General features: G+C 45.4%; 1 protein-coding gene across 2 annotated transcripts in view; it reads right to left on the bottom strand.

The window, feature by feature from the left end:
* LOC127000274 (golgin subfamily A member 6-like protein 1) overlaps nucleotides 1–16,067 on the bottom strand; it is a 90,548-nt gene that overhangs the window by 28,480 nt on the left and 46,001 nt on the right. For both annotated transcript variants that reach the window (XM_050863739.1, XM_050863738.1), the window contains exons 13-16: nucleotides 15,578–15,737; nucleotides 12,744–12,850; nucleotides 1,332–1,517; nucleotides 169–344 (exon numbers count right to left, since the gene is read on the bottom strand). In XM_050863739.1, the coding sequence (XP_050719696.1) occupies nucleotides 169–344; nucleotides 1,332–1,517; nucleotides 12,744–12,850; nucleotides 15,578–15,737 (629 nt within the window). The remainder of the gene's footprint in view (nucleotides 1–168; nucleotides 345–1,331; nucleotides 1,518–12,743; nucleotides 12,851–15,577; nucleotides 15,738–16,067) is intronic.

The following is a 16,067-nucleotide window of genomic DNA, read 5'->3' as shown; positions in this document are numbered from 1 at the left end:
AATGGGCTTGGGCCGACCACCAGGCCCCTGAAGCAAGCCTACCGGCGCTTTAGGCAGAAATGTAAAAAAAAAGAAGAAAAAAAATACGGTAGCTATAGCCCATTCTAAGGGGAGAAATACTAAATGACCTTTTGATTTCTCTCTTGATGCCTTGCCTGGATATCATACCTTGAGCCATATGATTCCCTCCTCATCAAGCTGTGTATGTCAGGGGGCGGAATGTTGGCGTGTTGGCAGTAAATGACTGTGGCCTGGTTTGCCTCTGGGTGGGAGGACACAGCTTCACCAAGGAGGGAGTGGACACTTCTTAGACGTTCCTGGCCAAGCCGAAGCTCTATGTCACTCTGAAGGGTGTCCTTATCTTGTTAGCAGGGTTATATATGATTTACTTCATGACTTTTCTACATCAAAGGAGGCTGGGCAAAGGCAAAACATTACATTATGAATTATTCATTGCTATATTTAACATCCCACTCCTCCCAGTCTACCACTTCACAGTAAATGTCACCCACCAATATTATGCTGCTAATTTCCTCAACCTCTTTCTGTAAGTATCTAGCCATGTCTGACAGCATCCCTCTCCTGGTATTTAGCCTCATTCTATCCCCTTATCTTTGGAGAACAATACACCACTGTGCTGCCTTTCTTGCCTCTCATCCTGGTTGCTAGTTGTATGTTTATTGCCTCTATCAAACCTTCTTCCAGTTAAACATTATCTACATTTATGCACTGCCATCAATCCTCCCATTTTATCTCTTGTCTCTTCTCCACAGCCTGTATTTACCATCTCCCTCCTGGATATCAACATAGTTGGAAAAAGTGGTCAATACAAGGCACATAATGTGTGGCTCCTTTTACTTTAAAAATCTTTGATTTCTAGCTTTGCATGGATTAGGCAACCTGCATAAATATATGCCACTTTTTAATGGGTTAAAGTGATAAATAAGGACAATTTAGATAAATTACTTATTCTGAAAAAATGTTAGGATAAGGAATTATGGTGGATAAAGTCATATTTAGGAAGGATATATGGCAGGTTAAAACTGTTTCACAAATAGGGTAGTGGAAGAGTGGAACAATTAAGCACTAATGTACTTGATGCAAATATAATTTAAAGTTGTTATTGGAGATCAAATAGATTTATGGGTAGGAAGGGAAGTTGGTGAAAACCCACTCACAGGAGCTGCCATGTGTAGGCCAACTGTCCTCTTAGAATCTCCTTTTGTCCTTGTGTATTTTAGTGTGTTCCAGTCATGCTGGGGCTGAGGGCAACCCAGAACTTTTGTCCATGACTTTTTTGGAGAGCAATGTTTTACATCGAGAATTCTTACCAAAATGGAAGACTTTACTCTGGCCCTCCACAGCAGGGTGTTGGCTGCCTGTGTGGCATGCGCACTCTTGGTCGTCAGGTTCTCAGTCTCTTGCTGCACTGCTCTTAGGTGAGTGTTTTTCTCCCGCAGCAACTCTTCTACAGCTCTCACCTGTAGTTCTATCTCTCGTAATTTGTTTTGTGTCCCCTTGTTGTCAAAAAAAGGTAAAATATATTAGTCAACATTGCCAACATCTTATGTATCTGTATTTTTACAAGATAGGATCCTGAACTGAAGGAGGTAAGTGATTTACTGATACTGCCTGACAGCTCAAGAAACAACAATCAAGATAGTGTTGGATGACTGTCCACATAAGTGCATGTCCAGTGCATCTTCACAATAATCACAGTTGCCACCCCACCATTAGTCTCCTACATAAAATGAAAGAGGTCTTTCCCAACATTCACCTCTCATCTCCAAATGCTGTTTCCTTTCCTGCTTACTCAAGTAATAAGTTGGTGGCATAAATTAAGCTTGAATTACTGCTCATCCTGTCTCTTTGACCCTTGAGCCTGTGGTAGGTAAAACCCATTGCCCCGAGATTCTGGGAAAGTGTGGCATCTAGCCATTGGTAAGCTGCACAGGGATTGGCACTACAGGACTACAACAGTGAACTGGGAGATCTGACTTTATAATTAAAATCATTAATAGTTTCCATCATTCTAATAAAAAGCTTTCTTAGGTGACAGATTTACATGAGGAGATGTATTAGAGGAAAAAATGTTGAAAATCAGATTGGAATATAAAATCATCATATGCATGGAAGAGAGAAGACTCTTCCATGGAAACCAACTGTATATCATTTCATAAATGTCAGTTTTGTATCTAACTCGACCCTCCAATAGGTTCCTATGATAAAAAGATTTTACCCTTTTGAAAAGTAGTAGTAGTACTATAGTCTGTTTCATTTCATCTGTCCACCAACAAAGTGGGAATTTTGATAGATGTGGCACCTGCGCATTTCTAGTTCGTGCATACGTGAAAATCAACTGTTGTGATAGACATTCAAGCTTATTTTTCAATAATATATTTGAATGTTTATGTACTATAAAAAAACAACTCGGTCGTTTGCAATGATAATATAACACACAAGCACATGAAAAGACAGGCTTGTATCAAATAACATAGTCACATCGTGCTCGATCAATCTATGGTTTTTCAAATTCATTGATTGATAGCTCATTTCAGGTATATCAAAAGACATCTGGCTCTGCAAGTGCAAATAAGGGTAACTTAACCCTTTCCTTGTGCCCGGTGCGGACGTGACTACGTATCCCTTCAGGCACAGTCGGGCAGCCCAATGGGGGGTCATCCACCAGTTACTCATCCGTAGATTTGCCGCGCTGGGCTGATATGATTTTCCACCAAATTTAGTGAAGAACCCACTCAATTGGCAATCCTGTGTTGTGAGAATTAGTGTTGGAACACTTTCATACGTGGGAGATTTGAGTGCGGGTGGAGCTCGCAGCGAGCATTTAGCACCACCAGCAAATACGCCGAACGCTCACTGCGAGCATTTAGCAATGAAAGGGTTAATAATTTACTACATGTAAATAACGATTAATAATCAAAATAACATGAAATAGTAAATGATAACTGTTGAATGCGATGCTAGGCTATTTCAAATATTAGGCTACCCATGCTGTGTACATGCAACACATCAAACCTTATGTATAGACACTTGCATAGTCGGATGTCACTTTATGTACCTGAATGAGATGAAATATGGGTATCTGATTGGCTATGAATCATTCCAGTATGATCAGACTATACTATCTGATATATAAATTGTCCTTTTGTGTGCTTATATGGTAGATTATCAATGCAAATTGGCACATTTGCGGTTCATGTAAAAAGACTTGAGGGTTTTTTGTATACACAAACATTCAAATATATCACTGAAAATATAAAGTTGGTCTTCACGCAATCAAGAACTAACAATGAGCAGGTGCCACATCTACGTTCGCGAGGGGACAGACGGAATGAAATGGACTATAGTGGTTGTAGAGGCAGTAGTAGCAGCAGCAGTAGCAGTATAAGTAGCAAGCAGCAGCAATACCAGCAGCAGTAGTAGTAGTAGTAGTAGTAGTAGTAGTGTAATGCAGGGAAAACTGAGAAATCGATAACCTGTAATAACTGATGTGTTGCTTGTGAATTAGGTGGTTACGAACCGCAAGACAGACAGACGAACCAGATGTGGAGCTGGTGGCGCGACTACGCCTCGGTTGAAGGTGCCGAATGATCATTAGTTAGTTTTTTCATGGAGGATTGACGAGCAGAATTTTTCACCTGTATTGAGCGAGAGAACCTTGCTTCAAAACTCTTTCTGAACTGGCGGAACCGGCCAATTGGATGTTAACTAAACCACCAATAAATGCGTTCACTAGCCTCTGGCTAGCCGCGGGCAGTGGGAAGAGGTGAGAAGCCGACTGTGTGAGAGAGTCTCCCTCACACACCGTCTCGACCTCACCCCCACAGGTATGTTGAAATCCAGCTCCTAGGCACCAAGCTTGTTAGTGTTATCTTGATACAATGTTAATGTTACTTAAAGAGTTGAAACACACACCGTCTCGACCTCACCCCCACAGGTTCCCTTGCATACTGACTGAGCTGGTACCTCACTTGTTGTGTGTCACTATGTAGTACATGACCATCCCTTTTTGTGTGGGCTTATGGTCACCCCCTTGGTATCTTAACCCCACATGAATTAGTATAGTAGCAGCAGTAGCAGTAGAAGTAGCAGCAGTAGCAGTAGTAGCAGTAGCAGTAGTTTCAGCAGCAAAGGTAGCAGCAGCAGTAACCCTCAAGAAAAGTAACATGCATGTAAAAGTTAACACACTAACTGTCAGGACCAAGGTTTGGATCAACCTCATCATTGCTTCGGGAGGAATTGAAGCTGCTGACTAGCTCCACTTCATTCACCCACCACCCTCCCTCGGCTTCGTGGAGAACGGGGATGTGAAGCTGTTTGACATGCGCGAGGCTTTCTCACCGCCCACGCTGCCACACGGCTTCGAACGGCGTGACTCTGTCACCTCCTGCTCGTGGACTGCAGATTGGACCTCCACTCCTAGGGTTGGCAGTCCTTATCGTCTCCTGTCTGGAGGGGACGATCTGTGCCGGACCAGCACCAGCTGGGCACTTGGAGGGGGACAGCAGACCTGTTACTTACACCGTCCTGCATCTCCTGCAAGACCGAGAGGGCCTGAAGGGATCGAGATCAACATCACCTGGTAGTCCTGTTCGCTGTCTCCATCCGCCATCGCTGTCCTCCCTAACTAGAGCACCTATTTTTATTTATGATGTCCTCTGTTGTCTTTGTTTTGCTTCACACCTCAGCCCCTCTGCCCTGTCGCCCCTGTGGTGACCTTTTTACTTTTGCTGACCTGTGAGACCTGGTGTGTGCTGACTGCGTGTTGGATCGTAAGCTAGGTGCGACTAGTTCCTCTCTCTCTCCACAAAACATTTGTTCGTTGTTTACGGCTGTTTTTGCTCGTGCTAGTGGATGGCGGACGCCTCTACGAGAACTTTAAAGAAGGAAGCCGTGTCTTGGACACTAGCGGGAGGAAGCAGAAAAGGAAGAAAGGCAGCAAAGCGAGAAGGAAAGCAAGGAAGCCGAGCTGCAAAGAATTGAGCTTGCTAAGCTCGGCTGAGACCGAGGCTAGCTCAAGCTCTAGTCGTCCACGGGGACCATTCAGACGTGCAGGATAAGGGTCGGGAAAAAACTTCAACAATCTCCATACCAATTTACCTCTTCTTTTCCCGAAAGCCCGTATGTTCCTGAAAAAGGGAACGTGTGTGTCACTGGATGAAGCTTCCATGGACCAGGACAAGCAGAAACTCCCTGCAGTCAAGTGTAACAACTGTGGAGAGGCGGGGCACACGTCCTCGTTGTCCCAAAAACCCTGCCACTTTCAAGTTTGGTAGATCAAGGCCGCCTTCCTCTCCTGATGAGAAGGTGGGTTTCTGCTTCAGTGACTCTGCTCCTAGAAAGTTCTGCACCTCTGGTTCTGTTAACGGAGCCAGAGTTTCAACTATCATCCGAGACACCGGCTGCTCTTGCATAATTGTTTCAGAACAAACTCTTCCCGATTATGACTTTTCCAACTGCAAAAGGGTAAAAGTAGCAGATTACCTTGGTAGGATTAATACCTTTCCCCTTGTTAGCTGTTATATTCGGTGCCCTTATTTCGAGGGATGGACAGATGCCCTGCGGGCCTCTATAAAATTCTGCTCCATATTGGTTGGAAACGCTCCCAGAGTCAGAGACCCTGGTGACTCTGACGTGAGAAAGGAGAAGCATTGCCCAGACGTATCGCCTGACCCAGACGTGGAAACACGAGCAGCCAAGGTCAAGAGGATACATCCTTTAGTGCTACCAAAGTTGCCATCTCACACTCTGTCTTCTCAACAGTTCGCCGATTTACAATCTTCTTGCCCCTCTCTAGAATCTGTTCGCAGAGATGCAGCCTCCAAGACTAAGATTCTCTCACGGGACGGCTCAGAGTCCACTTTCGAATACATCGATGGGTTACTCTACAAAACTTGCTGTGCTTCCAAAGTTAAGGACAAGATTGGAAAGCACTCCCTCGTCATCCCATCTCATTGCAGGGACACTGTCCTCACTGTCGCTCATGAGGCTCCTTTGGCGGGCCATTTCTCACACCGGAAGACGGAGAAGGTTAGAGATCATTTCTTCTGGCCAGGAATGGGCCCGGACATCAAGAATTACTGCAGGTCGTGTGATCGTTGTCAGCGGATGTCAGCAAAAGGGAAGGTAAGGCCTGTCCCCCTTAAACCAATGCCCATCCTCAGTGAGCCCTTCTCAAGAGTAGCCATTGACATCGTAGGGGCTATATCACCACCGTCTTCCGAAGGCCACAAGTATATCCTCACCCTTATTGACATGGCCACTGGGTTTCCGGAAGCATTGCCGTTGAAGAACATAGACTCAATTTCAGTAGCTGAAGCTTTGTTGGTTATATTCTCTAGAGTTGGCATTCCCAAGGAAGTACTCTCCGATCGTGGAACACAGTTCACCTCGCATCTGATGGGTGAGTTGCATAGGCTACTTGGAGTAAAGCCTCTGTTTACAACACCTATTCATCCTGCAGGCAATGGTAGAATCGAGAGGCTCCACGCGACGTTGAAGAGCTCCCTCCATAAGTTGTGTGCCGACAAGCCCCGGGAGTGGCATCGCTACCTAGTGCCCACTATGTTTGCCCTCCGCGAGCTCCCTAGTGACAGGACAGGGTTCTCGTCCTTTGAGTTACTCTACGGTCGGGCCGTGAGGCGCCCCATGTCGGTGTTGAAGGACCTGTGGGCGGACAAGCACCTCTCTGACGACAACCGGTCCTCCTTCCAGTATGTGATTGAGCTTAAGGATAAGCTGGCTGACTGTGCCCAACTCGCCTCCCAGAACGCTGATATTAGTGCCGCCAGGTACAAGACTTATTTTGACCTGAAATCGCAGGACCGCACCTTTCAGCCAGGAGACGAAGTTTTGGTATTACTGCCTGACAGCAGCAGCAGCAAGCTACTCATGGCCTGGTCTGGCCCCTTTAAGGTATTGGAGCGACGTAACAAGGTCAACTACCTTGTTGAGGATGGAGGTAAGCAAAAGTTATATCACGCGAACTTGCTTAAGCGTTACCATAGAAGAGCTCACGTCCAGAAAGCTGACATTCTTGACGAAACCTCCCCTTTGGAAGAGTTGGTATCAGATGACCTAAGTGTCGTACATTTTTTTTTTTTTTTTTTTTTTTTTTTTACGTCGCGGCCTATAGCGCCGGTAGCCTTTTTTTTCGTGTGGGTCCTGATGGTCGGCCCAGCCTGTTCTGGCGCAGGTCGTTTTTTAGTGGCGCCCATCATGCATTGGCTCAGCTCTTTATTCCGGCGGCTCATCTTTAATCCTAGAATCTAGAGTCCGGGTTGGTATGTGGTTTTCTGACAGCATGTGGGGTAGTTTTAAGCCACGGCGGCGAAAAAAAAAATCCTTGGTAGCACCCGGGCGGATATGTGTATCTTGGAGGAAGACGCTGAGGCTGATGGAGTAAAGCATTTCCCTATCACTCCAGATGGCCGAACAGATGAAAGTTCACCACCAACTTCAACCACTGTGAGTCCTGACTTATCATTAAAACAGCAAAATGACTTATCTTCCTTATCAAAGATGTATGAGGACGTGTTCTCAGAGACTCCCGGGTGTACATCTGCCTTAGAACATGACATCAAGCTTATTACAACCGAGCGTCTTAAAACAAAGCTGTACCCCATACCTATTCACCTACAGCCTGACTTCAAGGAAGAAGTCGACCGCCTCCTAGACCAGGGCATTATCCAACCGTCCTCTTCTCCGCACTGCTCTCCCGTGGTGATGGTGCGGAAACCAGACGACACATATAGGATGGCCGTGGATTATCGCTCCCTGAACTCCATCACTGTGTTCGACGCCGAGCCCATCGGTACAATCGAGGAAGACCTGCACAAGTTTTCCGGGGCAAGATACTTTTCCGAGCTGGACCTTACAAAGGCATACTACCAGGTACCAGTTTCCCTACAAAGCAGGCCCCTTACCGCCTTTCCAAGTCATCGGGGATTGATGGAATTCACCAGACTTCCTTTCGGTCTAGTAACCGCTTGCGCAACCTACATACGGCTTATGCGTATCGTCCTTGCGGGACTAACAAGTGTCAGTTTTTACTTTGACAATGTTTTCGTCTATTCCCTTACTTGGGCAGATCATATCGGTGCTCTTCGTGCAGTTCTACAACGCCTGAGGGAATACGGACTGACAGCTCGACCTTCAAAGTGCAAGTTTGGTTTCAAGTCTATTCAATACCTAGGCTTCTTGGTGGACGGGGAGACACTACGGCCCCTTAACGACCGGATCCAAGCACTTCAAGACATTGCTTTGCCCCGCACCAAGAAGGACCTGCGTTCATTCTTAGGTATGATTTCCTTTTACCGTATGTTCATCCCTCAAGCCTCTTCTCACACAGGCCCATTGTCGGACCTTTTGCGGAAAGGAAGCCAAGAACCCTTGATTTGGTCGGACCCGCTACAAAATCACTTCAACACCCTGAAAACGGCCCTACTATCTCCGCCGGTGCTGAAGTTACCTGATGCCAGCCTCACCTTCGTACTCCGCACTGACGCCTCTGGTACGGGACTAGGAGCAGTGTTACTTCAGTATCACGAAGACGTCCCCTACCCGGTCTCCTACGCCAGTCGGAAGTTACTTGATCGTGAGAAGAAGTATTCCACGATCGAGCGTGAGTGCCTTGCCATCATATTCGGGGTACAAAGGTTTGATTACTACTTACGGGGTAAGGAATTCATCCTGGAAGTCGATCACAAGCCCCTAATATTCCTTGCCAAGTCAAAGTCAAACAGCAGCCTACTCCAGTGGTCTCTCAGCCTTCAGAGCTACCACTACCGCTTAGTACATGTGGCGAGGAAGGATAACGTGGGGTCATGTAAATAATTGCTATTGGATTTGCACTTTTCTGGTTCAGCTCTATTGTTTTGGTTGCACTTTATTCTCTTTTATGCTATTTTGTATCTATCTTTGATAGATACTTGTTGGGGGAGGTGTGTCAGGACCAAGGTTTGGATCAACCTCATCATTGTTTCGGGAGGAATTGAAGCTGCCGACTGGCTCCGTAGCTTCGTTCACCACCACGCTCCTCCCAGCTTCAACGAACGTGGATGTGGAAGCGAAGCTGCTGAAACGCTCCGAGGCTTCGTTCACCACCTCACTACTCCAAGGTTTCAACAAAGGTGAAAGGATTCTCCTGCTCATCACCAAGGCAGATTGGACTGACCCACTCTCAACTCCACACTCCTGCCTTGGGCTGAGCAGGGTTGGCAGCCCCTTATCGTCTCCTGTCTGGAGGGACGATTCCGCCGGTGAACCGACCGGCTGGGCACTTCGGGGAGCGGACAGCAGTGGACCTGTTACGCCGTCGTCCGTTACCTGCGTCTCCTGCAAGACTGAGAGGGCATCTTCCACCTGACTTTCAAGCCGGAAGCGGATGAACTGTGTCATCGTCCTGTGAGGTGTGTTGGAACCGTACCCGACGTCTGCCTCCATCTACCTGAAGGGATCGGAGATCAACATCACCTTGCAGTCCTGCTCCGGCTGTCTCCCGCCGTCGTCGCTGTCCTCCCTAGGAGCACCGCCCTTATTTGTGATTAAACCTGGTGTCCCTTACCAGTTGTTTGGCTTCCACCCTCAGCATAGGTCGCCCCTGGCACAACCTTTACACTAACGGTGGCCTCAAATGTATTTGTTTTAATTTTGACTTTTACACAAGTATATAAGATACTTGAGGGAGCCCTGAGATGCAACAATTAAAAGGTGAAGTGATGAGCAGGGCACACCACAGCAGCGTGGAGGGGAGGACCTGAAGCAAAGTTGCCAGAGCTGAGCAAAGACTTATTACCAGTCCTCATCCACATTCAGTTTTCATTGGCATTATAAATGTTTATTCATCACCAATATTATATACTCATACTTGAAAATTCACTATATTTTGTTTATTTTCAGACTCTCTTGGCTAACAAATCAATGAAACTGACCAACCAATAGAGATCCAATACCAAACTGGGCTGATTCACAACAAACTATTTCTGCAATACCAGTTTTGCTCAGTTTGGTTATCATAATACTAAATGCAGTGCCATTTCAAGACTTTCAGGAACCCTAGGCAGCACTGTATCTGGGGACCAGGGATGGAGTGGATACTAGAGTTGTGTTTTTGAATGCGAATATGTACTTCAAATTCCAATGAATATGAATGTGGATTTCAATACACTGAAATGGTTTTCATTCGAATACAAATACAAATATTTCTTGAAAGTATTCATGAATACAATATGAACACTTTTCATTGAAAAATACCTTCCTGACATAACTGGGTATAGCACTGTCCTAAAGTTATGCAACAGTAAAATGAGCTCGTGAACAATGACTTATGACTGGGATATCACACCTTAACCCTTTCTGCCCGGCGACACCGACATCGGTGTCATGAAGCGCCCAGTGCAATATATGGCGACGCCGACGTCGGCGTCATGAAGCGCCCAGTGCAATATATGGCGACGCCGACGTCGGCGTCATGAAGCGCCCAGTGCAATATATGGCGACGCCGACAGCGCCCAGTGCAATATATGGCGCCAGTGCAATATATGGCGAAGCGCCAGTGCAATATATGGCGACGCCGACGCCGGTGTCATAAGCGCCAGTGCAATATGGCGACAGCGCCAGTGCAATATATGGCGGCGCCAGTGCAATATATGGCGACGCCGCATCATGAAGCGCCAGTGCAATATATGGCGACAAGCGCCCAGTGCAATATATGGCGACGCCGATACCGGCGCCCAGTGCAATATATGGCCAGTGCAATATGGCAACGCCGACGTCAGTGCAATATATGGCCCAGTGAATATATGCCAGTGCAATATATGGCGTCAAGCGCCAGTGCAATATATGGCGAGCGCCAGTGCAATATATAGCGACGACATTGGCGTCATGAAGCGCCAGTGCAATATATGGCGGCGCCGTTGGTAATATATGGCGACGCCGACATCGGCATCATGAAGCGCCCAGTGCAATATATGGCGACGCCGACGTCGGCGTCATGAAGCGCCCAGTGCAATATATGGCGACGCCGACATCGGCATCATGAAGCGCCCAGTGCAATATATGGCGACGCCGACATTGGCGTCATGAAGCGCCCAGTGCAATATATGGCGACGCCGACATTGGCGTCATGAAGCGCCCAGTGCAATATATGGCGACGCCGACATTGGCGTCATGAAGCGCCCAGTGCAATATATGGCGACGCCGACATTGGCGTCATGAAGCGCCCAGTGCAATATATGGCGACGCCAACATCGGCGTCGTAATTACATTTTGTTTTAGTTGTTGCTGAGTGATTCCGTATTCTGTTTTGGCTCTACCTAGAGACTCAGTATGTGATACGGTGTCTTATTTAACTTTCAATGTTATTATAGTGTAATAACATAAGTGTGTCTTGCGGGCATTTGTACTTGACAGTAACAATCAATTCTAACAGAAAATAACAAAAATAATGAGAAAGAAATGATATATGTGTATGTGTGGAGTAGTGGAGTTCCTCTTCCTTTGAGATGCCAAGTGGCTGGGGAGTGAGTGCTTATCTCACCACCCCCTCGGCTCAAGGACGCGGCGTCCCCTCCCTGTCTCCCTTTCATCCATCCCGCTGTCTCGATCTGTTCTCTTTCATTCTTCATTCCTTCCTTCTTTCCTTCAACCTCCCCCCTCCAGGGTGTGTGTGTGTGTGTGTGTGTGTGTGTGTGTGTGTGAGAGAGAGAGAGAGAGAGAGAGAGAGAGAGAGAGATAGAGAGGCTAATCTCTCGCAAATTACTCTGTGTATTTATGCTTACATCTCAAAATTATCAAATAATTTGTTTCTTTATGTGCATCATTTAAATTTGCATGTTTTTACATATAATACATGATGATTATGTTGAGATTATGGATGAAAACTTGTTATGACCAGAAGCGACGTTTGAAATATGGCATGCGCGGCCAGCCCATATACGGGGCGGGGCGCCGTTTTCGCCCGGCCATAGTCAAGGGGTTAAATACAGCAGAAGTATTACTCTAAATTTTCCCAAAATTCCCAGTGACCAGTTACGAAAGAAGCACAACAAAAGATATCACGATAACCCCAGTGTTTAGCGGCTCCATGTTGTAGACCACACTTCTATTTTGCGGTGTTTTGATGTTTAACAGTGAATTCATGGTTATCTCAAGGAGACACTGCACCACTGTACATATACATCCCGTGGGCAGTAGAATAGTAGAGAAAAAAACCTACAATAAGCCTGCATCAAGCTGAACTACACAGTCACCGTCCACACTGGCACGTAGCAACCAAGTCAAGACTCCAGACACCACGCTGCCACAGCCTGCAAACCTGTACTATAGTACATGACAATTACACGTCCACCCAGGAAGCTAGAGTTGTTAGGAACAACAGCTGTAATTTCTGACAATAAATTTTGAACTATTCATCAGATTATTCACAGAATATGAATACTTCTCCCTTGTATTCAAATACAAATGAGAATACTTTGATTGGATACAAATATAAATACACCCAAATATGGTATTCGAATGTATTTGAATACAATTACCAAATATGAATCCTTGCCATCCCTGCTGAGGGACCCCTTTCATAACTTAGTCCCCCATTTCAAGCTCCAATGGAAACCTTCAATAAGCCAAATGGGGCAGGAGGAGCCCTCTAGTCAGCACTGGGCCCAAAGTGCTCAGTGTAGTAATGTAGAAAGAAACAGCACTGACTGAATGGCAACCCTGACCTGAAGTGTCGATTCCTCCTCCTCCAACACAGCTTCCCACACCAGAGTTTCTTCCTGCAGGGCCGTGAGACGCTCCTCCAGCTCCATCTTTTCTTTCTGCTCATCACCTGAAAATTTATTATGATTACGAAATGCTCTTATAGTTGTCTGATCATGTTTACAATCTAAGTTTTCAGTCTGGAAACATGCAGAAGTTAAGTTTAACATTCTCTCCAGTCTGCCTGCTGGCATTTTAAAACAGAACAAAAATATGGAATTTTATTTCTTTCGGTCTGTTTTGCTACCAGATTTTGCTAGTCCACATGTCAACTTCTGTTTTAGGTGCTGTAGTAGTAGAAACCCCGTAGAAAAGAAGCATCAATCCCTAATCTTAGCCTGAAGAATAATTGGAAAATCTCAACTTTTAGACAAGTACAGTTAAACCTCGGTTTACAAGTTTAATTCGTTCCAGAATCTTGCTCGCACACCAAAGCACTCGTAAACCAAAACAAATTTCTCCATTGAATTTAATGTAAATCCCATTAATGCGTCCCATATCTCAAAAAAATATTAATATAAAATTCACTTTACATGTTATTTTTTTACCAAATTAAAGTAATTCTACTAACAAATAGCAATGATAAATAATATGAAACACAAATCAATGTGTTACGGTTGTTACGGAGACTCCCGCAACCGCTAACTATGCTCGAGGTGTAGGCTTCGCCCCAGGATTTAGCAGCAGTAGTTTCCCTATTCTCGAGGCACCAGGACTACGTTCAACCACCAACGTGAAGCTAACCTGATGTATCGTCCAAGATGGAGGGTGAACGGGAGTCAGTCACGTTCAGGAGGGCATACAAGCTGCCAAGGCTCGCCCCCCTTTCCTGTTGAAAGCATAGTAACCACCATTCCTGTTTTCTTCTTTGCAGCACCATCCCTTTTAACCATCTTTCTGTGGGACATTGTAAAAGCACAAAGGACTCACACTGTAGTTCTGAAACCGCACTGTAGTGCTGACACGAGCGCACGGATGCTATTTGTACGAGTTTACAATGTGGACTGAGACTAAAGGTGTCATCTGGCGGTCAAGAATTACCCTAGACCGAGCAAGAATTAACCCCAAATCTTGCAAAATTCTTGCGTTTCTTGTTCTGGCGCGTCAGATTTTAAAGAATTCACCCCCAATTCTTGACAAGAATCGGGGGTCCTGCGCAAGCCGTGGCGGGGCTGGGTACAACCACTGTCTTGCTGGCCACACCTCCATAGGACTATGGCAGTGACCATTTCCTAACCTTCATATGGGTAACCCTGCCAGGTGGGGGTGGATATAGAGTTCACGAGTTTACTGTTGTGTTACTGTTGCACCACAGACCATTTTAAAGCATCACTGTAGGATAAGTAAGAACTTCCCGGTATGAAAACATTATCGTCATCATTAGAAACAAGAAAGTGAAACGATGCCATTTGTCAATATTTTGTAGAGAAAATGGACATTTTAAGAAACTCCGTCGCATGCAATGACGCTAAGTAGCTACTGAAATACTCCTAATGAACTGTAGATCCCGTAACTGTGACTAAATTAACGCGTGTTGTCCTTGATGAGTGACAAAATGAGAAATAGTGTTGGTTAATCCAATCATATGGACAAGATAGAGCGCTCTGGCGGATTACGGGAGGGAGGTGAAAAACAGTCTCAAGAATGGGTCGTTCTAGAAGGACATATATCGCCAGATGACGCCTTAGGGTTGCAAACTTGCCATCCTTTCCTTAAAATACGGAACGCCCTTTGTTCCGTATTTGCCTGTCTGAATGGTTAAGCAGATAAAATTCAGTATTTTAAAATTGTAGTGAGCGCATTTTTCGGTGAACCACAAAACCAGTCCATAAAATTATGTTTGTCAAGGGTCGTCCTGAAATACGTGTAAATTACGCGTCATAACAACTCTCCCCCTTCCTCTTGCTTTCACCAGCAGCGGGCAGCGGCTGTCAGTCATGGCAGACCAGAGAAATTTTAGAGTTGCCATCCGTTCCTTAAAATATGGATTCATTGTAATGGAGAATGGGATGTTGCGTTCCTTATTTTTTTTAGATCAAGGTGGCAGCAATAACTGAAACTATATTCCGGTATGTCACGCCTATGAAGGCCAAGGCATAGATAAGGAGGGCCTCATGGTTGGCCCTAGGGTCAAGAGAAGAGCTGCAAAGGCTGTCATTAGACCCTCAATGTCGTGAGTTTAAGAGTGCATTGTTAATGATCTGTTAGGATAAGGTGACAAATTTGGTATACTCGATGTGTCTGTATCAATTATCTGTTATGCTGTGTCGTGTGCCGACAAGGTCTTGTGTGATTAATCCTGCTCCAGTCGCAATGGCGACTACAATTCCCATTGTTTTTTACTTTGAGCACTTTCGTCTTGCAGTGAACAAAAGGAACCCACACTCATGCCTTCGACTTGCACAAAGAGACACACCAGTCCTCATCGAAACACTGACTTAGTCAGCTAGGCTGACGTAAGCCGATAGAGTCGTTCTATCAGCATCCTTCCCTCCCCTTCATAAGCCGTCACCCGGCAAGGGTTTGTGTTCCCTCCTCGAAGGGACGTACGGGCTTGACCCTGACAGCCTCCATATAGCCTGTGCCCCTACCCAAGGGGTGATAACAAATAAAAAAATAAAAAAAAGGAAAAAATAGGATGCTCAAATACCAAGTCACCGCTCGCCAACCAAGGCATGTTTTGTAGGATTTTTTTGCTCGTAAATCAAAACACTCATAAACCGAGGTTTGACTGTATCTACAATATCTACACATCTTAATGTACAGAGTATTATTAAAAACTCATAAATAAACTTACTGTGGTGGAAGATCAAATGTAGCTGTGAGCGATACTGCTGTCCCTCAATGGTCATCAACTGTACCATTTTCTGCAATGCCTCCACTTCTTCCTCTGCCTGCCTCACCTCCCGGTCCAGTAGGTCACCTGCCTCTTGAAGTCCTGCTCGTTCACTCTCCACCTCAACACCAAGGGAATATTCTTTTTATAGCAAAAGAGTCAGGTCAACAACAAAACAGAATTACAATGAAATGTAACACACTCCTAAAAAAAAGGATATAATAGATGCAAAAAGATTCTCAATACTGGTCTCAATATTCAGAGTTTATCATGAAAGGAAAGAAAGAGTGAAGATATTGGTTAACCCTCGCATGAGCTTGAGCAGAAAATTTCATTCAATCAAAATGTTGGAGAGGTAGAAAGATGCAATTAGCAAGTTCAGAAGAGCAGCTGGCAAGAAAATACTGGTGGAATTCTACATCCTGTCAAATATACTCTAAGACCCCTCCTA

Source organism: Eriocheir sinensis, chromosome 18 (genome assembly GCF_024679095.1).
Source record: "Eriocheir sinensis breed Jianghai 21 chromosome 18, ASM2467909v1, whole genome shotgun sequence".
Classification (NCBI taxonomy): Eukaryota; Metazoa; Arthropoda; class Malacostraca; order Decapoda; family Varunidae; genus Eriocheir; species Eriocheir sinensis.
Note: the sequence above shows the minus strand (reverse complement) of the source record. Positions and strands in the feature narration are given on the sequence as shown.